The following is a 24,554-nucleotide window of genomic DNA, read 5'->3' as shown; positions in this document are numbered from 1 at the left end:
CACTTTCTTTAAAAAAAAAGAATTTATTAACACTTCTGAATAATTCACATCCTATTCACATAGATTACTATATACATGATAGTAAAATAACACTATAGGTATTTACACCACAACAGTTGCAACATATGGTACAATGGTGGAAAGAGCAAAACGTTACCGCTAACTTCACACGAAATTCAAGCTACGTTTTCACACATGAACAGGGAAGTTTGCATGGAAGGAAAGAAATGTTTGAGTGCATACCCCTGGTTGTCTTCAATACATTTACAAGCAGTAAGCCCAAAACATTCTATCTATTAAAAAAAAATGACAAAAAAGAACTTGATCATAAAAATTATAAAATAAAAGACACATATATCATCATGATAAATAACTTCTGAATACAAACAAAACATTTACAATTTTGATGTACTTCACAATACTGATATTTGTGTTTCACCTTTCAACATAGTGCTCATCGAGTAGATTTTCTTCAAGGACATTCAGTATTGACATTGATGTGAATAATATACAAAGTGCACACACTTTCATGATGGGCTTCTTCTCTAGTTCTTTACGACCAAACAGGCCATGAAACTGGTATTACAAATAAAACAAGGTCACAAATATATGAAATAACAGTCAATGAAATTGATTTAAAAAAATACATAACAGCTAAGAAAATGAATAAACAAAATAATATCCACCAGCAAATGGTGACAAAACAAACCACTGCCTTGCTTTGATGCTTTTCGCCTGAAGGCTGATAATTTTTGTTGCTGTTTTCTTAAACCTTGGCACTATCAATAGCCTGTACATCTGCAACAGCCACTCATCAACCTTGCAAAATATGAACACAACTAATTTGTGCACAGGTGCAAAATTAAACACAAGAGTTTGCTATGACCTGTGCAACAATATCACCCAAAGATGAGATTGTTTTTTTTTTTTTTTTTTGGGGGGGGGGTAAAGTTACAATATGCAATATTTGTATCTTCACATCTTTCAAAGATTTCCCACCACTTGGTACAAAGTAACTCGAAGCAAGTACAGTACAGCTTCAAGATACACACGACTGTTAAATTGTGCCTGATTGAAGGGGTTCACGGATACAAATTCTGCCTTTCAATATACAGCAATGATTTCTGTGATCTGACTCACTTCAGAGATGGACACATTTTGCTTCACTGACGTAACTTGATTCTCGTTTCTCCCAGCACACGGAAACATCATTCTGTTAAGCTACAACTTTTTGAGGTCTTTACTCTTACATCATAAACACACCATTTTGCGAGTAACACAGCTGTAACTAACTGCCTTATCTTCCTGCTGACAGCATATTGTATCCAACATCTAACCATGGCTAGTTTTCTTTACAGCTCATGCTTTTCTGAGGTGTGCAACTATTGACATCAAAGTTGACACACATCTGCATCTGGCCTTCCCATATGCCAGTCTCTTGTCAAAACTCTCAAATGAAAATTCCACACAGTTTAAGGTTTTTCATGACTTTGAAAAAAAGTAGACAAGAATGCCAAAGAAGTTTGTCACTTCCAACAGCTTTGCTAGGATATCAAATGACTCTTTTCCTCTTCTAATGATCAAAGAATCCTATGAGATTATGAAGCATTCCACTCCTATGTCTCTCCACAACTTTGAAAACAGAGACACAATAATGAGACTAAAGTTCCTGAATACCAACCAACAACTTACTGGAACTCACGCAAATCAAACTATGTGACTTCTCCTCTCTCAATATCCTGATGGATCCTATGTAGTGTGTTAATGGCAAATGGTGTTTGATATCATAGAGCAGCAGGGATTCATGACCACCTATAAGCCATGAATTGTATCATTTCAGATGGCCATTGATACTCTATGCACCATCTCTGTAGGCTTCAATCCCTTTCATGTCTATCTAACGGACAAAATTCCTGGGACATTTAAAAAAAAAAAATATGCCTGGAAGTCCATTACGAGTAGAGCACAGGCCACACGATGCCACTCACTATCAAATGAACAGGAACTTCACGACTGCCACATCCAGCTCACATCATTTTTGTCCCCTCCGATTTGGTCATCACTTCTTCATCTTCTGGCCCCGCGAGTACAGCTGGGGCTTCTTGGGCGCCTGCCATCGGAGACAGCTGACATCCACGGTCAGCCGTGGCCGCTTGTACTGGGCACTCTTCAGGTGCTCCTCCACCAGCTTGGGGGTGACGCAGATGACATGCTGCCCCTTCCAGTACTTGATCATGTTCAGTGCCTGCAGCGTGCTGATGATGTCCGCCTGCGTGATGCTGGTCATTTGGCTGCAGTTTGGGGGGTGGATGGAGAGAGAGGAGTAAATGGGACAATGCACCTCCATCAAAGGGTTTGCATACTGTGTGCGGTATCTTGACAGATGTTGTTCTTACTATTTGCTACATAAATAATTTAGCAAACTTTATTTGCCATCATAAAAGTGGACAGTTAAACACACACTCCCTTGTGGATGTGGTGGTTGTTGTTTTTTCTTACTTCTTTTTCTTTCAATGGAGGGGAGGGGTTCAAGACTTAACGTGAGCATTCATTCATCACAATTTTGAGGGAAATTATTGCAATTTATAACTAATATGAAATGCGTTTATGAATGTCAACATTATTTGGCATCTGAATAGAGCCCAAAGCCCTGACACGTTTCATAAAAATAAAAAAGATCTGAAACATTTTTTTGCCTTCAAAAACTTCACCATAGGCATCTCTTGGAAGACCATCACATAAATTACATTCGTATATTGAATATTAGTGGGATGAACATCTTCTCTGTAATTCTGTCACAAAAAAAAATCTCCATTAATATTCTGCCTGTTGACTGCTACGGCTCAAGGGGGTCACTGCCCATGGGAATGACTGTCCTCAAAGGATAATTGGCAGGATTGAATGCATATGTTGCACTTCAACATTAAAGGCACAGTCCCTCACCTGAGGTCTCGAATTGAGAGGGTCCCCTTGAAGTCCCTGAGAATCTCCAGGAGCACCCAGGACCAGTAGCTGCGGTAGCTGAGCTTGCCCAGATCTGACAAGGGCTTCTCTGGCGACCCAACAGAGTTCTCCAGCTTGGACAGTTCGTAGCCTGCGGATTACAATGAGAGATTATAAAAAACAGAGCACATACTCGGTGAATCTGTGTTCAGTTGCACAAAGAGGGTCCCTAGAGAATATTTATGTATACACATACACCGTGTTCACACTTGTGCCTGTATTGCAAGAAAAGTTCCACTTTGCAGGACTTCCCACTCCAAAAACCTAGTGAGGACACTCACACTGACTGTCCCCATGACGGGGATCGAGTGTGCATGCTGAGTAAGTTTCACAAAAAAGTATTGCAGATATATGAGGGAAACAGTCAAATTTTAGAATTTGACCTTGACCTTTGGAGCATGCACCCACAAGTTAAGAGCCACAGCTTTGTCCACTCAACATTCACATGCCACGTTTCATTTGGATACCTCAAAGAGATCTGAAGTTACCCCATCCACAAACCGATTACAGACGGACGTAAGGACAAACAACTCGAAAACATAATGCCTACTGGAATGTTTTATGGCGGAGGCAAAAAAAAAAAAATTATCATTTATACACATCTTATCAATATGATTGACATGAGATTTCTCTGCATCTGTGACATTTATTCTGAGTAATAATTGGTACGGCATGCCATGAGAAAAAAACCTTGACTTACTGAATGCAATCAGGAACTTCCCATATCCCTTCCTCTGGTAAGGAGGCAGAGTAAGAATACATGCTACATTGTTGCCATCTGGGGACTCCTTCTCCTGTAATCAGAAACATCATGATAGCAGAATTATTATCATAATCATTTTTTTAAAATCAAAACCATAATTTTTTGTTGGTGACTGTTATGGTTAGATGCTAAAGTCTTGTGTTTTCATGCTGCTCCTTTCAGTCAACCAACTTTTTTTTTTCTACAATCTGATCTTCCTTCAAATCTCACTGGTTTTACTACCGTAGATATCAATCAATCAAACAACCTATAACCTGTAAAAGAAATGCATCTCTTAGACAGAAAACACCAATTTGCTTCAAAAGCATGTTCACAATATACACCATGATGAACACATGCATCCAAGAATAAGTCCACAGATGCAGTTCAAAACAGCTTGTGAACTACCCTCATGACTGAAAAAAATCTACTCCACAGCAATCTTGGCTGAAGAAATCATGTGCTTACCCCCCCCCCCCCTAAAAATAAACAAATAAACAAACAAACAAACAAATACAAACAGAGAAAAAACAGACATTCCTACAGCATTATTTTTCCTCTGACCATTCACATACCTACAATTAGTTTGTTTGTTTGTGTGTTTTTTTTGCACTGACAGCCTTTAATGGAGGCACTTCTGATTCTACTTGCCAGGAATAATTAAAGATAATATAAAGTTTTGGTATTACCTCAAAAGTTTCCCTGAATTTCCTTGTCTTAGTTTGTATTTCAGGTTAAAGTACCTTTCATATAACTAACACTGTGAGACTTACTCGCCCCAAAGTGCTCTCATGTCTTAGTAATCATGCAATAATGGTTTCGTATCAGAGCCGCCGCCATACGGCGGCGAGGTAGTACACGTATTGTACGAAACCATTATTGCATGATAGCTGCGACCAGCAGCGTGCAGCCCCATACACATACTGAGTAGCTAACTGCGACCAGCAGCCCCATACGCATAGCTAAATGGGGCTTCGCATTGTAGCTTACAGGATCATGACAGATTTAGTATCGCGGGTAAATATCAACGTAAAATCCAAAAATTTCTTCAATTTGAAAACTTACCAGTTAAGTTGAAGTAGAAAATCTATTGAAAACAGGCTTCGGGCAACGTTTGGTTTTGCCAATAGTCCCTTTCTGTTCGAATTGATGACTGAATGTGACTCGGTCGAGAGGACCTTGGGAGAGCTACACTGAATTGACGGCCAGCGCATGCGCACACAAACATCTTATCCGTTCATGGATTTAAAATTTGTTCGCATGTGATGTGTGCGTATGCGCTGGCCGTAGTAATCAGTGTATGTAGCTCTCCCAAGGTCCTCTCAACAGAGTCACATTCAGTCATCAATTCGAACAGAAAGGGACTATTGGCAGAACAAAACGTTGCCCGAAGCCTGTTTTCAAGACTTCAACTTAATTGGTAAGTCTTCAAATTGAAGAATTTTTTGGATTTTAAGTTGATATTTACCCGCGATACTAAATCTGTCATGGTCCTGAATGCTACAATGCGAAGCCCCATTACGCTATGCGTATGGGGCTGCTGGTCTCAGTTAATAGGCCGGTTTACTAATGTATGCACAGATCTTTAATTTTGCACACGGCCGCAACCTCGGGCAAACAAAGGATGCGAGCCTGCAACGTCGGCTGCTGCAGCCGTCCCCGACACGTCCCCACATGTAGACTTACATGTATGTTGTGTACATGTGTGCGATGCATCAACTTCGACTTTACCTCCTGGCATTTCGTGTGGCTCTAAATCAATTCCCAACCTTAGATGAGGGAAAATTCTGCTGTGATCAAACGCAATTTGGACTATATTTTCGATTTTATTGAATTTTGGCTTCGATTTTGTCTCCAGTAGTTCTGAAAATGGGTGGAAAACACTGCTGCTACGGAACATACAACAGTATGACCGCATCACTTCAAACTTCAATGATTTTAAGCATTATGATTGATTGTGAAATCTGAACTAGACAACGAATCTCTCATAATCGATATGTTTCCAAGGATTCAGACTGACTGAGACTCAGACTGATTAGATGTCATGAAATAGAATGACGATTTTGACTTATTTTTCTATTAACAATAACAGTTAGGGGGCCTAGCCCTATATAGACTAGATCTAGAGTAGATCTAGACGTAGACCTAAAATTAAAAACAAAAACAATGATAGACCTAACCTCCCTGACATTCCCAGTAGGCAACATTTATTTCCCCCGTTGACTTATTCATCACGACCCAGGTCTGGTACGTTGGTTTGTTGAGGCATGTCCTGTCGGCCTAACCTCACTAAGGAAAACACGAAAAGGGCTCGTGTCCGAAACCTCATTGAACTTCAGGCTTGAAACACTCCCATCCGCGAAAAGACGGTAGTCCTCAAATGACTTGTATCCCTTTAGCTTTTCCAGTCATAGTCAGTCCGATTGATGATCAGGTAGTTGAACACGTCAAAGAGTCCAAAATCTGGAATACTCTCGAAGTTGGATGTAAACCCAGCGAGCTTGCTAGGATCGGAGAACGAGCAGCCTACCAGAGCGAGCTTCTCCCGCAGTGACCGGCCGGTGTCCGCCCGGGAGAGGTCGGGATCAATGGGCAAATCCAAATCGGCTACGGCAGTTGCACTAGTTTGATGAGTTTCTCCTTGTTGTAGCCGCTTGTGCTCACACCTATATCCCTAAAATACTCAGTTAATTCCTTAACTGTCCGCTTCTTCCATGGCTTGCTCGACCTTTGGCTAGAACTTGAAGCTGACGCCATCTCAAAGCAAGATTATAGCAAACAAAAGTTGTCGATTATCCGCAGCGAGTAATGATCGTAGACAATACACGCGTGAATGCAAAAACAGTGTGGCGCGCGCGTCCGCGCTTATTTCGCTTGCCCGACTTAGTTACAATCACTAGGGTCGCGTGGGGTTGACGTCATTATGCATATCATTAGTAAACCGGTCTATTGCATGATTACTAAGAAATGAGAGCACTTTGGGGCGAGTAAGTCTCACAGTGTTAGTTATATGAAAGGTACTTTAACCTGAAACACGGAAATTCAGGGAAACTTTTGAGGTACCAAAACTTTTTATTATCTTTAATGTTCAAAAGAGCTTAACTTCAAGATTTTGAACTATACACAAAGAGAGGCAAATATTACCACTGTTACTAACTTGGAACACATGATACAGCTTTGGTGGTCAGTTGAGGTCTGTCAAAAGCTTACCTTTGAGAAGTAGCCAACAAGATGGGCACCCTGCCTGTCCACTTCAGTCAGGATGTAGAAAAGGAATGGCTCAACGTCAAAGTACAGAGTCTTGTGGTCCAGAAACAGTTTGGCAAGCAAGCACATGTTTTGGCAGTATAACTACAATGGGTGTAGGAGGGAGAAATAGAGGAGAAAATGTCCAAAAATTATATCTCATGACTGGCAACACAGATCGGCTCCCTCCTGACACACAGTGTGACTCTACGCAGTATATATTTCTGCAAACACTCAAGAATGATCCCATCTTACTTTTTATCTTTTAAAGGCCTATTACACCTTGGAATAAGAGGCAAGGAATGGAAAAAACAGTATAAAACTAACACAATAAAACTCTTGGAACAGGAGAGGAACTCACCTTGTGGTCTTTTCCATTGACTTCATACACTGAGATAGAACCCCTGCGATAGATCTCTCGACCTGGAGGCTGCCTCATAGTGCATTCACCCTGAAGAAAGACGGTGACACAAAGCTGGCATAAGAAGGTCACTAAGGAACATATCAGGATCATATCCAATTAGTATCAGTGACTTTTTTGCCCTCCCACTCCCCCATCAAAGAGAACATTTTCTTCCACATCATGCCAAGTAATCAAAACTGTTGTATCAATATATCACAAAATACATGTCGTTTTTGAACATGCCACAAATTTCTCACTTCTAAAGATCAAATGACCACTATTACAACAATCAGGAGCCCTGCTTACAATGAAAGAAACTTGTAACCAAATCACTCCTGAATAAGTGTGGCAACTGACTGAATGTAGAACTGCAATGAAAAAATAAGAAGACACAAGCACACATATCTATCCATCAATACACATGCACACACGTAAACTACACCAGTATTGTTCAATGACATACCAAATGCCTCCTGAAGGTCTTCTCGAACCTCATGTACTTCAAGCAGTATTCACAGATCCACAGCTTGGGCTGCTTGCCATAGTCCTCAGGGAAGGGGGAGAAGTACCAGGCATCAATCTCGTACTTGCCTATCTGGACCCTGTTAACATACTTCACTTTGGTAATCTGAGGATAGAAAAAGTATGAAATATGATATATCCCATGTAAAAAATCACAGAGCAGGATTTTGAATTAATAGTGGCCCTATGCCAGTGGCTATACATGTACTTATGTGCCACAAGAATACTGGAAGAATCAAAGAGTTCTGACACAGAAGCCACAGTTCATGAAGAAACACAACTGTAGCGGGATGTTAGGGAAAATACATTTAATGAAAGGTGTAAATAACCCATTTTAATGTCAATTATCTTCACGACAAAGAGTTGTTCATATTTCCGACAATTCTGTGCTTAATACATGGAAATATTTGAGGCAGAGATTCAATCTACAAAGGTTCAGTTCCCAGACATAGATTCTTTATTGGCAAATGGCCTCAACACACGTACATACATTTTCTCAGCACAGACTTGTGGTCAAGATGTAAGGATAAACAAGACACATATTCAGAACCTGATTTCTACAACTACTGTATGCAACATTCAGAATGAGTCTTAACCCATCCTCATTCATAGCTGTGGACACACTGATAGAGGATTTTTAGCAGACTGGTGCAAAGCTACACAAAGTACTTGCTACTTGATACAAATATTGTTAGAGTACAACACAACTTTCATCTCGATCACTGTGTTCACATCAACACAAACTTCCTGTAGATCTCTAGTCTGAAAGATCTTCAGGAGAACATGCCGTGTGATCCAGTGCAGGTAGGTTTACTCACTGCTTCATGTTCTCTTTCTAACGCTGCTGTTGTTGGATCCATTTCAGCATAACTCTGCAGAGGAAATAAATGATGTTGTCCATGTAATTAATATTTGTGCCTACTTCTTTTTCACACTATCATTATTATCAGCTTATTTGTTTGTACAAATTCATACATATTTTAATCTTACTTAAAATGTTCATATTTCTTATGAGTGTACAGCGTATTTCTCACTCACCATCTTTACCCAAGCAAGTAAGTGGCAATGCTCTTGACAATCTAGTACTTGCTTTTGTGATCCACTGCCAACTGACACTACCCTCACAAACTTGTCAAATCACACTATAAAGGAGGAATCAAGGAGGAAGCTTTAACCTCATCTTACAGATTTCAAAACATGATCAAGCATTATAAATGTGTCAGAACGTGTGCCCAGTATGAAAATATTTGTTTACATTAAGGAAACAAGGGGGTATTCAGAATATAATTGACACTGAGATTGTTTATCAAGATCAATTACTACCACGTATTTCTAATCCACAACACTCACACTGTCCCCCTCCTATATACAAAACAGAAAAGAGAAAAAAAGAAAGGACTACCAACATAAGCAGATATATACCAAGGCAGAAAACATTTTCAAAAGCTGAAAAAAAAAAAGGCAAAAGAGATAGAGAGAGAAAAAAAGAATCACCTTCTGGACATGATTGATTTCATCATGCTTTCTTTTCTGGTTGCGAGTGATCTTCCGGTCTGAGTCATCAAACAGGTCTCCCATCTCCAGCTTCTGCCTTTCCTGTGGCAGTTGCTGGATGTTGACTTTCTCCTTGCCAATCCACTCATCCATACGTCGGTTGACTGGAGGAGAAATTAGAATCCACAATCAATCACTTTCGTCTAACTTCCCTGACATCATTCAACAAAAACAAAGTTTCTCTTTGTTCTGTTTGGAAGACACTCTGAACAACCTTGGGGAAATGCACAGAAATTCATAAACAGTGGTGATGTTTCCAAGGGGTTATTACAGAAATGCTAATATGCCATTTACACACAAATTTCATAAATATTTTTCACTGTTGCACTACAGCATTTTCATCTTATTTCTCCACACATCCGTGCACACCCATTTCAGAGAGCATTTTACAAACAAACCACACAATCTATAGTTGCTGTGATATTAGTTGAGTAGCAACCACTCAGCTGTGAATATATTACAATTATTGAACATACAAGTGCAGTGTCCATCATTACAGTAAATACCACAAGTTGACAACTATCATCATTCAAATTGCTTTTTCTACAAAATATGTTGAATTCCCTTCTTGATCAATATACTATGGTGGAACAGTGGAGCATCTGAACAGAAAGTCTACAGAAACCTTGAAATTCAAAGCATTGACCAATCATGAGGAGATTTACATTGTATTTGAGTTGCAAAAGGAAATCAATGGCATAGACATTGTAACACATTTGTATCTTCATTTCAACCGCAGGCAGATTATGTGAAGAACTAAAACAAAAAATCAAGAGCATTACAGCCTGCCCCATAAAGCAGAATGAAATTTCCTCTGCTACTTTCGAAAATGGATAACCCCCATACACAGTGCCTTCCATATCAACAACTATGGATGACAAGAATGCCTGCAAAGAGAAAACTATTTTCAAGCAGAATGGCTAAGAGTAAGACTCTCGAATACTCACGTCCTTTGTAGTGTACGTAATACTCCTTTTTCCCGCCTTCAAGTTCATTCTTCCTTGACTGCACAATCTCTGCATTATCTGCAATATCACAATAACAAAGGTTACATTTTAGAAGGGATAGACATCTTACACTAAGGATGGGTAATTTAAAAAAAAAAAAAAAGGAGAGACAAGCTTCAAGCACTTGATCTGTTCTGTGCACCAAGGTTTGTTTGGCCTACATTACAGTCTTTTATACAGACATGCATTTTACTAAGAAAATGTTAAAAGTACTTTCTGGTTTTTGTTTTTTTTTGTTTTTTTGTTTTGTTTTGTTTTTTCCTTCTTACTGTTGCTTGTTCTAGTTCATCTTTATTTGGAAAACTGTTGCAGTCTCTTGCTTCACCAACCTACTTGCACTGGATTTTTTTCAAGCATCTGCATTCTTGTAAAATGTATTAAACTCCATTTCGCAACTGCTCAATCTTTTCGACGTGTAGGCCTATAATAATTCAAGGCACATGATTGCTTGATCAACCAACACAACGTTTTCCTTGATGATTTTAACTTCTGTAAAGTAAGATTGATTTCACATTTTGTTCTACCATTTCTACTTTGCATGATGTAGACTGACACTAGACATCTAACATTAGACGTCTATGTGGTTTCCAGTTCTAGTGACAAACTATTAAAACTTAAAAGTACAAGTATGTTTCTAACTTCCACAATTTCAGCACTCTTGTTTTAAAAGACCCTGCAAAAGTAAATTTTTTAAAGAAATTTTGACCGACAAGGTGTGAAAAACGAGGTCGAATGTCTACACAACTTTGAAGTTGGACACGACACGACTCTTTTGTCAAATAGAAAATAGTCGTAGACACACAACCTCATTTTTCACCTTGTTTCACAAGCAAGCAAACTACTTGTCAATTGTCTGCATACATGACTAGGAGTTGTTCCAGTAGAAACAAGCAATCCAATAGACCAGTTCGTAAGGCCCACTTTGTGCATGAGCAGAAAAAGTTCATTTGTACCAACAGGCACTTTGATTTGTAAATAAATTCACTGAGCTGAGATAAGCATCTGTGATGCGACAATCATTCATGTGATCCTTATCTAAATACTAAAAGGTGCATGGTGATTGGTGGTGCTTGCCAGCGCCAGCACATCCACCTGACACTGTGACAGCAAGAATGGTATTTCACAATATAAAAGGAAATAGGCTTTTATTGCATTTAATACAAAACAATGAAATGGATGCCTGCATGCTGTTAGTATAGTGTTAGATTTTTCTAGTGTTAAATGTCTGGTCAACTAAAATGGAGATCCTAAACACATGCTAAACGTTATACCCTGGTACCAGACCTTTCGGACTAGAATTTCAGAGGAAACGCAAGTTCATTCTTTGTTTGAACATGAATTCCAAGCTTATGCATTATGCCGCTTTCAAAACGAGTGAAGTGCCTGAGAAAAACAGAAAGGTCATTTGTACCAATGTGTACATGAGCTACTTACGAACTGGCTAGAATACTTTAGGTCCTGTAGTTAGATTGTCTAAATGGCATGCACACCGTATGGTAGGGGTCCAACCCACCGACCGGGTCCATAACGACCGACCGCGCATTATAATGGCATTGCGCGTACAGAAAGAAAATGTACGCATGGGACTACGCGCAACGGTGTTCGATTCTTCACTGGGCTACGCTACCGAGTAAAATGTGGCGAAAACAACTAAGTATTCCCTCTAAATTACCGAAATTTAGCAAAATCGAATAAGGTTTATCGTGTAACTACATATAACTAGGCCTACCTTTGCTGACTCGTTGTTAGATGTAGAGTATCCTTCCGTAATAAATTTGACGATTTTGACCGCAAAATTGTCACCGCCGCTTGTACGATCGTGCACACACGTTACGTATACACATACACATGACATAAACATTTTGTCGCCCGCTACGACCGTACGAGTTGATGCAGAAACGAGAAATGAATGTGAAAAAACAAACCGACTCATCTAATTTATTTCAATTACGATGAAAAGTTTCCTAATGAAAATCAAGTCAAATTCATCAAACAGTCCTTCAAAAGTAATATCGAAGGATTCAAAATATATTCAAATATTATTGGGGAAAAAAATTACGACTAGAAAAAAACAGCAGCTTGTCGAAAAAACGCGTTTAAGTACGCTTTATACGTATTGTCAATAGAGGGCGGGGTGGTCGGTCGATATGAGCCAGGCAACTGAGTGCTGAAAAAATGACACCCCACGCGTTCGAAGCCGCCATCTAGAGCGCGTACCTCAGATCGCATTTTCAGTGCGCGCTTGTGAATCCGGAGTATTTTCTCCACACGTGAGTAAAATTTCAGGCAAATTGTGAGATTTTTCACGTTTCTATTGATAGAAAAACGTTAGGTGTCCGATATTATGAACACCCAACCATACCCGTCGAACGACGTGTTGCATGCCGTGTGGGCTTGTACACACACACCACAGTATTTCTGCGACGCCAAGGTAGCACTAACGTTAGCAGTGCAGGGGCAGTGCAGTGACGGGCCATTCGGCCCATTGTCTGTTACATTGTTAAAAAAACCTGCTTCGTACTTACGCCACGTGTTGTCGTTGCGTTTGACAAGATACGTATCACCAATTTTCAGCGCATTTTCATCGTTTTCATGATCTGAATCATTGCTGGCACCATTTTGATTGGAAGTTGTCTTGGGGTCTGACTCGGGAGCGCTTGAATTTACGCGATCTTGTTGTGTTATTGTCCCATTCGTAGATTTTCTCATGTGTTCCGCCATCTTCGCTGCGCTTTTCTCCGATGTGATGCGACTAGACTCCGATTGCAACGCACGCGCGAATCTCGGTGTGCGTACGTAGGGTGCATTCAGGTGTAGAGTGTAGCAGAGTATCCATAGAACTAATGTATCCATGGTGTACCTAAAGTGTAGGTGTATCGCAAGGGCACCACCTACTACTTTGTACTAGTAGTACAAGTACTGTAGACACCATGTACGTCTAATGTGTTGCGGATACACCTCTCATCTCTACACTACTGGTATCTCTCTGACTAGAGTCTACACTTGGAGGTCAATACCTTTGTACATAGAGCGCTCGCGCGCTCGTAGCACCACCCAAAACAATCCCACGTGACTACTCGTAATTATTAACGTACCAGCCCGAAGTTGTGGAATACGAGTAACGCGAACGAAGAAAGGTTCATACAGCCTTTGTTTTCCTGAATGATAACAATGATGGCCAACTTCATACTAAGTATTATGCAAATAATTGAGGTGATGATGCGGGGAAGGGGAGGGCGTAGGGTTGTCAGTGAGTTCGAACGAATCCTCTTCTCCCTGCATGGTGAGCAGGGTATCGATCGTTCGCTCCGCTGAACATAAAACGGTGATAACATATGAAACTTCTTCCCAAAGCTTCAAAATGCAACATAAGAGTGGGCTTTTTTTTTATTTGAAACAAAAAAAAGAACACATCCATTATACAAATTAAATAGGTTGAAACTTCTTCCCCCACATCCGCCATCTTCGTCGCTTTCTTCATATGGTTGATGATGCTAGGTAGGCCCCGACGTCAAACCAAACTACCCCCCCCCCCCGAAAAAAAAAGTCATTCATTGATTTTTACGTTTGAACGTATACCCCTCCCACACATTATCTTTAAAGGGAGGGGTATGTTATAAAAAGGTCCACTATTTAGATTTCCGCGACGGGGACGTGCAAAGGCAAAAACATGTTCTGAGCATGCGTAAAAGCGTGCATCAGAGTGGGGAGAAGTGAGACAAAAATTGTGATTTGATGATTTCCCTCCTAACTTTTCTGATATTTAGAATGGGGTTCTCATGTCTATGGCCCAAACACTACTAATGCTATATCATGCCACGTGATGGGTTGTTACTTCGCATATTCCTAAAAGTCTCAGTGTTAAGTAGGCCTATTATCGATTAAAAAAATGCTTCTGATCGGGGTGAAGAGGGCCACCCCCTCGGAGAAGTGGGACATTGGTTTGGGTGAGGTGGGACAAACATTAGTTTAGTCTAAACAATATTACAAGCATAATATATATATGTGTGTGTGTGTGTGTGTGAGAGAGAGAGAGAGAGAGAGAGTGTGTGTGTGTGTGTGTGTGTGTGTGTGTGTGTGTGTGTTTGTGTGTGTGTGTGTGTGTGTGTGTGTGTGTACGTAGGCCCTATTTGTGTGTGTTTGAATATTTACACATGCAAGAGTTTCATCGCAAAACGTGATATATCCGTTGTGGTCCATCAGAGACAGTTGCATCAAAAACATCCAGAATTTAAAGAAAATAATAAGAAAAGCTTTGATATATTTATCATAACTTTGAATACAGGGAGAAGTGGGGCAGTGATGCTGTCCCAGTTCACCCCAGAACCCCCAAAAATTCATAATGGAGCCTATATCATCACGTGCAATTTAGCTATTTTTCTTTTGCAAAATCTTTTTGTGTGAATAATTGGAATTCATAAGACCTATAAAGTTGAATTCAGAAAATACTTCACATTGACTGAAAAAAAAAAAACTACAAAAAAGTGTCCGAAAAAAAATATTCAAAATTGTTAAATTAACTTTCCCGCAGAGCTGTTGCAGGGCAGGCATATGCTTGTACTCTGATGTGTTATGCCTATTTATAACAGGTGATAAGACTTGAAAGCTGATTACTTCAAAACTTTTTGAGATATGAGAGGTCCCACTTCTCCCGCGTCCCAGTTCACCCCACTCTCCCCTATTGGTTTTTATTCTTTGTCAAAAGTGTGCGTGCGGGGGGGGGGGGGGGGGGGGTACACATCAGAGCCCGATGCCATATTTTGCGTATAAATAGCAATGTATTTATGAAGTGCATCAGTAAAAGCTCCAGGGAATATAGTTGAAGTATACCTATCTGTTGCTCGGCCAACCAAGGGAGACGATAAAGTGGCCGTTATATGAGGCAGATGACCACTATAGACAGAGTTTTGTAAACATGGCTTTTGTGGTATGTGGGTAGGCCTATGTGGTGGCTTGTGGCCATATAGACCTATACAGGTGGCCGCTGTGGACACTTGACCGCTAAGATAGGTTGACTGTGTGCGGAGCAGCTGCCCGCAGCTAGGCAGTGGTACACGGCCAGTTTAGTGGTGCATAGTCTTTTCCACAGACTCCTTTAGTTTACGACCAACAAGGGTTAATTACCAACAGACTACATACAGCGCGCAGCGCGAACAACCAGAAAACAAGAAATTTAACCGCTTCTCCTGCAAAATGTCTGTCGTAAGACCTTTCATAGGACTATTCAGAATCAACACGAGGCTCACGGCTGTAGCATCTCGTGTGAATAGCGTTTGGTAAGTCGTATCTCTCTGATCTGTTCACTTTTTCGTCTTACATGCACTTGCTTTAGTCCCGCACATAGGGATCCCGGTGAGAAAAAATGGAGTGTTGCGTATTAAATACGTCATTGCATTGCTGGGATGGTGGTCCGCGTCCGCCTGTCCAACGATAACAGCCATCTTCAAGTTCTTGTGATAATTTTGTTTTGTCTGTTGATTAGTCAACAACTACTAAATTACTTCGGTTAAAACATGATATTCTTTCGGCGCCATTATTTCCGTTTGACTGTAGTGATTTAGCCATTTTATCAACCTTGTCCTTGCTTGGCCTTGTTTTAGAGGTAAGCTGTGGCCCAGTGCAGTCCAGTGACCTGGTGTGGGCCAGTGGCAGTGTGTGGGACGTAGTGAATTTAGGCCCTTGTCTTGAATGCTAATATTAACAAATGTATTGATAATATAATAGCTCTGCACGAGGGTCTAGATTCTAACTGCTGCCAGGCCCATGCCGTGCCATATGGCCAGTAGTACACAGTCAGTGGTCAGTAGAAAGGTTGCACCAAAAAGGGCAAGGAGGTAGCTCCTGTAAAGCTAAAGGGCGTCGCCTCTATACACCCAATGATCAGGAATAATGTACCTCCTTGGATGCACATGTGATTATATTGTGTGTGTGTGTGTGTGTGTGTGTGTGTATGTGTGTGTGCGTGTGTGTGTGTGTATGTGTGTGTGTTGAAATAATGATATGCTGATGTCAATGTGCGATCAAGTATTCCAATGATATTTTGACTACCACCATGGTATATTAATGAGTATGACTCAATAAAACCATAGATAGGGGGCCTAAATGTTGAAAGTTGATTTCTTGAAAAAGAAAATGTTTCAAATAAATATTCTTAATATGTATTCATAAAATCATACATGTGTATGTGTTGACTGTAGTGTTTATAGACCAGTACTACATGTAGGCCACCAGATCAACTTGTGCACTTTTTTCTTTTAGATGCAGTTTGTTTCCCTGTTTTAAATTGAAAACTATAATCGTGAATAAGGAAAATAAACTTAAAGCCAATACATCGATGTAGGGCAATTTGTCAATCAGTTGCAAACTTAAAGTCATTCATAGATCTGTACATATAAAGGGCTATTTATTTTTAGATGATATTAATGTAGTGAATATTCCGTCTTGCCCACATGTAAATAATTTTCTGAATCTGTGTCTGTAAGTTATGTGCAACATCTTTGTATTTCTATCCACTCTTATTACCACACCATGTGTATGTGCATGTCTTTTAATTCTGTTGTTCTTTCAGAATTAAAAAAAAATGTCACAAAATAGATTTTGTGGAGTTATTTTAGTTGGCTACAGTGACCATTTCCGGTATCAGTGTTTATCACTACTGGGTATTCGGAAAAATAGGGAAGAAGCATGTTTTTGTGAAGAAAAATAAATGAGAATGATTACTGTAGAGTTTTCCATCATTTGGAAAATGCAGATTAGAATTTCAATGTATCTGATCCTAGTTGTTGTTATGGTGATTATGTGTTTTGTTTTGTTTTGTTTTTTTCCTCAGCCTCACAAAGCAAGCACATCATGTCCTGGCATCATCCAATGGGCTAGCTGAGGCATCGGCCAGTAAACATCTCCTGAGCCAAGCTGCAGGCAGAAATAACATTTTGTCGAGATTGCAACCAGGTATTTAAAAAAAAAGAAAAAAAGAAGACATGTCAAGGTTTGGTAATCTGGTAGCAGACTCTTGCTAGGAGGGAGATTAGAAGTAGTGCTGAACTAAGTGTATGGAAGTTAGCTCAATTGTTTCTACCTCTCTTTGATATATAGAATATATATGTAGGTGGTCTGTGTATAATAGTGATCGCATTACATCCTTTTTGTTGTTGTTGTTGTTGTTGTTGTAAGTGTATAATTCATTTCATATACCACATCATGTGTCATTTCTTCTCTCCAGTTACAAGTTACAGCTGTCTTCTTCTAGATCACCTTAAAGCCATTCCTTGTTTTTCCCCCATTTATGTGTGGTAGACCCTTGCAGTGTGTAATAAAGTAGGCCTTGGATCCCATAACTCCTTGACCCCAGTGTGTCACATGAGATTGTTGGAACTTTTCTTTTTCTTTTTAATCTTAACTGTTTAACTTCCATACTGTGATCATTTGTAACCATTGTGATTTATGATTGATTTGTGGTATACTGTACTCCAATCATTGGAAAGTCAATAAATACATGTCAAAAAAATGGAGATGACATTTGTGATGTCCTGAATTCTAACAGCATTCAAACATTTTCAGAAGATATTTTGTTTTATCCTCATACACCAGCACGAAGTATGTTCATCCAGACACAGGACACACCAAACCCCAACAGTCTCAAGTTTCTGCCCGGGGTGGAGGTGCTTGGGTCTGGAACCATGGACTTCCCCAGTGCTATGACTGCACATGGTTCTCCACTTGCAAGGTATGCATCTCAATATCATGGCAAGCAATTCGGAAATACAATAATTGACTTTATAGCTTCATGTAGCATTAGTTTTTATGAATGTTACTGTCTTTAATATGACATATGCTGTTTGCATAAGACATATCCCGATACAGTTATGTCTGTGTACAGTTAAAGACACTCATGCAAGTCTTACTAGAAAACAGTTTTTGTGTAATGAAGTTCTTGATAGAAATTGTAGTTTTTCTGGGTGTCTGAACACAGTATTTACAGTATTTGATGTTCATTTTTGTGTATCATGGAGAGTCTAGATAACCTAAGATGTATTTCTTTCTCCTTTGTGTTTTAATGATGAATACTATTAAAGTGCAAAGACTTATATACCCTCATTGCCAGAAATGTGTGATAAGGTACAGGGGCTTTTTAGGTCTCATAGATACAGTTGAATACATTCTGAAATCATAGCATTTTGCCCAAAATCTGCCATCGTATGTGTTGTTTGATTTTTTCCATATGTGTCTTGGAAACCTGACGCAAATCTCTGCGATATCTTGAGGGGTTATTACCCACGACATGTGTTTGAAGTTTAGAGCTCTTAATGTGAGACGATTACTATGCTCTGTGACTCTGACTCTGCTTTCTAAAAATAGGCAGTTGTTCAGAATCGAGGGAGTGAAAGGCGTCTTCTTGGGGCCAGACTTCATCACAGTGACAAAAGTCGATGACGACAATGTGGAATGGAAGGTTTTAAAGCCTGAGGTGTATGCAACCATCATGGACTTCTTTGCCTCCGGTGTGCCCATACTCACAGATGACAAAGCCCCCGCCGATACAGGTGTGTGAGGAAGCCACATTTTGGGGTCATTTCAGTTAACAGAGTGATGCCTGTAGTCTTGCAGACCAATGTCATTTCACTCTGACTTTTCCGAAAGATTGATTTGGTAATGTATGATTATAACACCTAATTGAAGATTGATTTTGCTTAAAAAAATGATTTGTACATGATTTTGTTTATCTTATCAAATAAACCCTTCTAAACTTTTTGAGTGCTTCAACTTGTGCTCATGTATGATTCATATAGTTGTAGACACTTTTTACTGACTAACTACAGCATGGGCATTTTAGGCTAATGCCATTATAGAAACTAGAATTAATATGACAATGCTTAATAAGATAGCATGTTTAAATTCTTTCATAATTCATGTACATTTTAGCTATGACATTTTGTCTTTACCTCGGAATGTGAACACCTATGTCATTTTAACAAGAAAATGTTCAATCTATTTGCAGAAATTCAAGAAGATGACGACGAAACAGTCATGATGATCAAGGAACTGTTGGATACTAGAATAAGGCCAACTGTGCAGGAAGATGGTGGGGATATTGTGTTCATGGTAAGTTTAATAGGAGTAGCTTTGTAACTTGAATGGAAAACTATTTGCTCACTTCTAGAGCTCAATTAAGTCAATTTTGTTTTGTTCTACTTCAATATGCCATGGTTTGTTGAGAGTTAATGGCCTGCAACATGTTTTTTTTTTTTTTTTTTTTTTTTGTGGTTGTTTGTTTTTTCTGCATTGTCTGGTGGTAATGTTTTCATCCCCTACATTACACTGGTTCAAAAATGGCATGATGAATGTCAAGCCACATACATTATCGAAGCCTCCAACTCTCCCGCATTAAGGTAATTTTCTCCCACCCTAGCAGTGTGTCTTCTCCTTAAAGATGTATTTTCTCCTGCTAAAAATTCAAAAAGCATCTTTTAACTCTAGAGCTTCCCAGACCCTTAATTGGGCACAGGACTCCGGCCACAAGAAACATCATGCTACGTGCTCATGGTAGCACACATCACATTGTGTGCATGTTCACGGAATGATATCAGAGTCTCCAGTTTGCTGGAGGGTCTAGATGGTAGAGTAACCTGTTGAGATGCTTGGGATTGGAGTCTCTGCATCATTCCCATGATGCACAGTTGTATTAAACTGTAACTCAAAAGTGTTCCTCTCCCTGTATCTTTCAGGGATTTGAGAATGGTGTGGTGAAACTCAAGCTGCAGGGAGCCTGTACTAGCTGCCCAAGCTCCATCGTCACCCTCAAGCATGGGGTCCAGAACATGCTGCAGTTCTACGTCCCAGAGGTCGTCGAGGTGGAACAGGTACGATTTCATGCATAGAAGTTGCATTCGCAAACAGATGTTCAAAATTGATTTTATTTGCCACTGTTCACACATACTACGCAAGACAAATTTTCTTCTTTTTTTTTCAACATTAGTGAAAATAAAAGCAGTCCACCAAAAACTTGTTGAAGAATATCATTTTGAAAATGAATCACAGATGTTTATATGGCACAGTGTGTTGCAGGGATTTTGTTTCTCTCTCTCTTTCTCTCTAGGTTGGGGCTCAGCTGCATGATACATGTATAGAGCAGAAACATTAAGATTTTAACTTGTTACATGTAGGAACTGGATGTACTTAGCATTTAACCATGGAAATTACCTTATCTGAGAGTCAAATGGTCAATGTAATGCATGCATAACTAGCTTTCTTTGATATCTCTTTTGTCCCCCCAAGATGTTTTAGATGTAGTTGTTTGATGATGATTTAGGAAAATAAAAGCTAACATTTTTACATGGTAGGCTGGCATAATTGTTACAGTGTAGAGTAACTCATTGTAAATATTTGGGATGTGTGAAGAGGTATGTATGCATGGATGTGTCTTAAAGTCACCATATGTCTTATCCCATTATTTTTGTTTGCAGGTTGAGGATGAACAGGATGAAGTTTCTACTGCTCAGCTGAAAAATTTGGAAGAGAGGATTGGGGATGCTTGAAATGCCCTGGACCCTGAGAGCAAGCTGTGCATCTGATGGTGATCTTGATGTGAGGACACTCATTTCACAGCTTCTATTCTTGCCTGGAAGGTTAAAAGGTGTGTGATTGGTCCACTGGAGGATCAAAAATGTAGCCTCTCTTTTATTTTGCTGGACAGACATGAGCGCATGCTTCTCCAATATTGCTGCTATTGCTGCTCAAATGGTCATATGAGCAGTGTATTCACTTTTATGGATATATTTCTTGGCGGTACCCCGTAACGTAAGGTGCTATCGGTACTCAATTCACCCACTCTTACTGAATTCCATTTCAACACATGGAATCCAGTTAGCATGCATCAAGTGTGGCTACGTCGCTCAAGTCTCTTTGATAAGCCATCTAGTTGCAAGGACAACTATCATTGTAAAGGCACAGTGAACCTATCTATTGCTGCGAAATAACCAAGCACAGTGTATCACTTGCCCGTTTAATCGATGTTTAAGTGTGCCAAATGCAAGTAACCGATGTTGGGTCCATGGTGAGCATCCTTGGAAGTGGGAAGCACAATTGTTCTTTTTTCTTGTTCTTTTTCTTTTTTACTGTTAACCCATATCCCAATCATAAAATGAGCAATATGATGATCTATACATTGTATGGTGAATAGAAATATTTCATGTAGCATGTTTTTGTTTTGTTTTTCAAGATTTCAGGGTGGCTTTTCATTTTCTCATCAACTTTTATGTCTCCATGAATGAAGAATGATCTGTTGTTATGAAATGAACCAGATAATGACTCCCTATAGTCGCAATAATGGTACATGTATTGCAATGTTAAGCCATTTAAAATCTGCCATCATTGTACACATTCACACCAAGAATATATGTATTTGAGCTCAACTGTGCTAATACATCAGTGGCTCTAAGAGTTATAATCTGAAGATTCTGTATTTGTAAAATAAAGCCAGAAAGACAAGCAGTGTGCAAGTCTTATTCAAGCTGGCTCTTGTACATTACACTTGTACATGTAAATAGATGAAATTTTATCAGAGACTAAGTTACTTTGGGAATTATGTAAGTGCATGTGTTTGTTTTCATAATGGGTCTCATTGAGAAAATTTCACAAAATAAATGAGTACTGTAAAATGTTGCCTGCTTGGCAGAAGAGCTCTAGCATGAAATTTAAACCCTCAAATCAAATTTTGGTGTGTGATATAATTCAACAGGTCTATGAAAGCTTTTTCATAAGATGATACCTTTCATAAGATGATACCACAATTTCTTTTTAGTTTTTGAGCAAGCAAGCCGTAGTACCCTTCTGCAGGGCATGCGACAAATTATATCCAAGTCATTCTCACTCTGAAAATTTTACTATATTTGCCTTTTTATGTGGGCATTAGTGCTTCGTTTGTAAGTTCATGGCTCTTGTGTACAGTTGAAAAGGGTACATATGACGTAAGGTTTTTACGCACAAATTTAACTCGTCCCTGTACCTTGGGTCAGTGCATTTCATAAAACATGGTTGTCTTTCTTTTGTCTGTACTGAGTCAACTACTGCTTCCACTAGACATGCGAGTTGTCACTTCAGTATGGTATCCGACATGCTCAGCATTTTATAAGTTGATCTCTTTCACTGTAGAAATGCCAAGGCATTGCGTTGTAAAAATGGGCCCAATTGTCAAGATATGACTTTTCACGATCTATACCATGTGCTTTGATTATATCCCAACATGCAAATATTGGGTGCATTTTAAGACAGCTGTAATATTTCTCTCATGAATCGACATCCTTGGATATACATTGTATAGATTATTGAAATGTAAATGGTGTATTACCGTTGTATAATCAATTCATAGCTTAAATAAATTATGTGCAGTGAGGGGTTTCTATTATACATAAAAATGCATGCAGTGACGAGTACAATGTACAGGGATAGGAGAAAATAAGCCTCATTTTAAATTCATCAATCCCCTTGCCCAACCGCCATTTAAAATACATACACATTGACAAGCCTGATCTAAGGTATTCACATAAAGCCTTCTTGTTGAGTGTGCTTTTCTCTGTCGTTCCTGAAAACTGACGAAGAACGTGTCATTTGTTACCATCGTACAAATCACGCCACTTACATTTACATGTACTTGTAATGCACTAACAGATACCGCAGTAAAAACTTTCCCATAATGTCATTGTTGGATACATATGTGACATGTTACAAGTGCAGTACTATGAACAAAATCCATTTCTGCTACCATCTGGGAGTTGGGAAACAGTAGTTGACATTAGAATGCTGTAGGTTGTTGCAGTTACGTTTGAGGTTAGACAGGCCGGCTAAAGCCTTGGGTGATTACTTGTCCAGCTAGATACGCACTGTAAAAGCATTCACAAACACAGAGGACTACCTGATTTATGTTACTATGGCGGTTTACATCAGGGCCCCATTTCATATAAAGTTGATATGATAGCAACTCTTGCTGGAATGGCAATTGTCATGGCAGTGACAAGAATCCAGCTTCCTGATTGGCTGTTGCTATTGGAAGTTGCCATTCCAGCAAGAGTTGCCATCCTAACATCTTTTATGAAATGGGGCCCGACTGATCTTCATTTCTTTTCAGCAGCTAAGTGGCAATCTTAATGTTGAAATAAAAAATAGAAGCAAGTGGTTTTGTGTTGGTAAACCAGAAGTTAATTTGAATGAAAAGTTGATTCTGAGTATCAAGATATTAATTAGTACAATATCAATGGATAAAACTTGAGTGGCAAAAGTGATGTGAAGCACAGGGTGATTTTTTTTTTTTTTTGTTATCATAAATCGGCCATCTTGCTAGCCCACCAGTAGCCTGTGATCAGCCGGAGAAAGTGTGTGTGTCTGCCTGTCTCTGTGTGTGTACAGCTGTATGTGTGTGTTCAGACAAATCAGCAGTACTAATTGCTGTCCAATAAATAAAGTGTACCTTGGTACCTGCATCTATCCAAACGATCATAAATCGGCCATCTTGCTTGCCCACCATTGGCCAGTGATCAGTCGGAGAAAGTGTGTGTGCGTGTGTTCAGACAAATCAATCAGCAGCACTAATGTGAATGCTATAGATCCAATACATCCAATATTCAAAGTATACCTACATTTGTCCAAATGATATTTTCTCAGAGTATAACACGATGGTTACAAATACTGATGTGTAGCCTATTGGAAGATAACATTTAATGTAGTTTGAAAGTCCTATGAATAGGACAACAAAGAAAACTGTGTTTGTTTGTTTTCACTGTAGCTGCAGTCACCAGCTTGTCCAGCATACTGTCACTATAATTCATGGATGGACATTTTTTTTTTTTCCACTTGATAGTTGAAAGATTATAAGGGCAAAAATTAAGTGATATATTGCAGTTACAAACTTCAAGTTGCACATGACAAAGCACCGCATTGTTTATAATCATCTCCATATATCACTGTATAAGAACAAGATCGAAAGATGTGTTTGAAATTCCTGATGCTCTCACCAAAACTGTACAAGCTCAATGATTTAACTTCTGTCATGAAATAAACATATCTGTTGTACCCAAATGTGAAA

At 39.3% G+C, this 24,554-nt stretch overlaps 2 protein-coding genes across 3 annotated transcripts; one reads left to right on the top strand and one right to left on the bottom strand.

The window, feature by feature from the left end:
* Positions 1-13,203, bottom strand: LOC140228561 (histone acetyltransferase KAT8-like). The gene is made up of 10 exons (XM_072308793.1): positions 13,003-13,203; positions 10,418-10,495; positions 9,411-9,574; positions 8,735-8,788; positions 7,858-8,022; positions 7,353-7,442; positions 6,956-7,096; positions 3,704-3,797; positions 2,944-3,094; positions 1-2,291 (listed from the first exon to the last, which is right to left on the bottom strand). Exons 1-10 carry the CDS (start codon positions 13,196-13,198, stop codon positions 2,060-2,062), a joined length of 1,365 nt encoding a protein of 454 aa, XP_072164894.1. The 5' UTR covers positions 13,199-13,203; the 3' UTR covers positions 1-2,059.
* LOC140228562 (NFU1 iron-sulfur cluster scaffold homolog, mitochondrial-like) lies at positions 12,154-24,554 on the top strand. 2 transcript variants are annotated; one of them, XM_072308795.1, is made up of 7 exons: positions 12,154-12,747; positions 17,307-17,428; positions 18,068-18,203; positions 18,836-19,020; positions 19,476-19,579; positions 20,203-20,337; positions 20,941-24,554. In XM_072308795.1, the coding sequence occupies exons 3-7, from the start codon at positions 18,076-18,078 to the stop codon at positions 21,010-21,012; spliced, it is 624 nt and encodes a 207-aa protein (XP_072164896.1). In that variant the 5' UTR covers positions 12,154-12,747; positions 17,307-17,428; positions 18,068-18,075; the 3' UTR covers positions 21,013-24,554. The 2 variants fall into 2 exon arrangements, with proteins under 2 accessions (XP_072164896.1, XP_072164895.1); XM_072308794.1 differs by lacking the exon at positions 12,154-12,747 and adding an exon at positions 15,594-15,753.

This window comes from Diadema setosum, chromosome 5 (genome assembly GCF_964275005.1).
Source record: "Diadema setosum chromosome 5, eeDiaSeto1, whole genome shotgun sequence".
NCBI classification, from domain to species: Eukaryota; Metazoa; Echinodermata; class Echinoidea; order Diadematoida; family Diadematidae; genus Diadema; species Diadema setosum.
The sequence above is the reverse complement of the archived record's forward strand: the minus strand, read 5'-3'. Positions and strand labels throughout refer to the sequence as shown.

Bases quoted from the DNA above. Each gene is read 5' to 3' on its own strand.
- LOC140228561 (XM_072308793.1), bottom strand. From the start codon at position 13,198: ATGGCGGAACACATGAGAAAATCTACGAATGGGACAATAACACAACAA. The intron at 7,097-7,352 runs GTGAGTTCCTCT...CACCCATTGTAG, and splicing joins TCAATGGAAAAGACCACAAG to TTATACTGCCAAAACATGTG. The intron at 3,798-6,955 runs GTAAGCTTTTGA...TTCTGATTACAG, and splicing joins TTGTTGGCTACTTCTCAAAG to GAGAAGGAGTCCCCAGATGG.
- LOC140228562 (XM_072308794.1), top strand. From the start codon at position 15,671: ATGTCTGTCGTAAGACCTTTCATAGGACTATTCAGAATCAACACGAGG. The intron at 17,429-18,067 runs GTATTTAAAAAA...CTCATACACCAG, and splicing joins TTTGTCGAGATTGCAACCAG to CACGAAGTATGTTCATCCAG. The intron at 19,580-20,202 runs GTAAGTTTAATA...TGTATCTTTCAG, and splicing joins GTGGGGATATTGTGTTCATG to GGATTTGAGAATGGTGTGGT.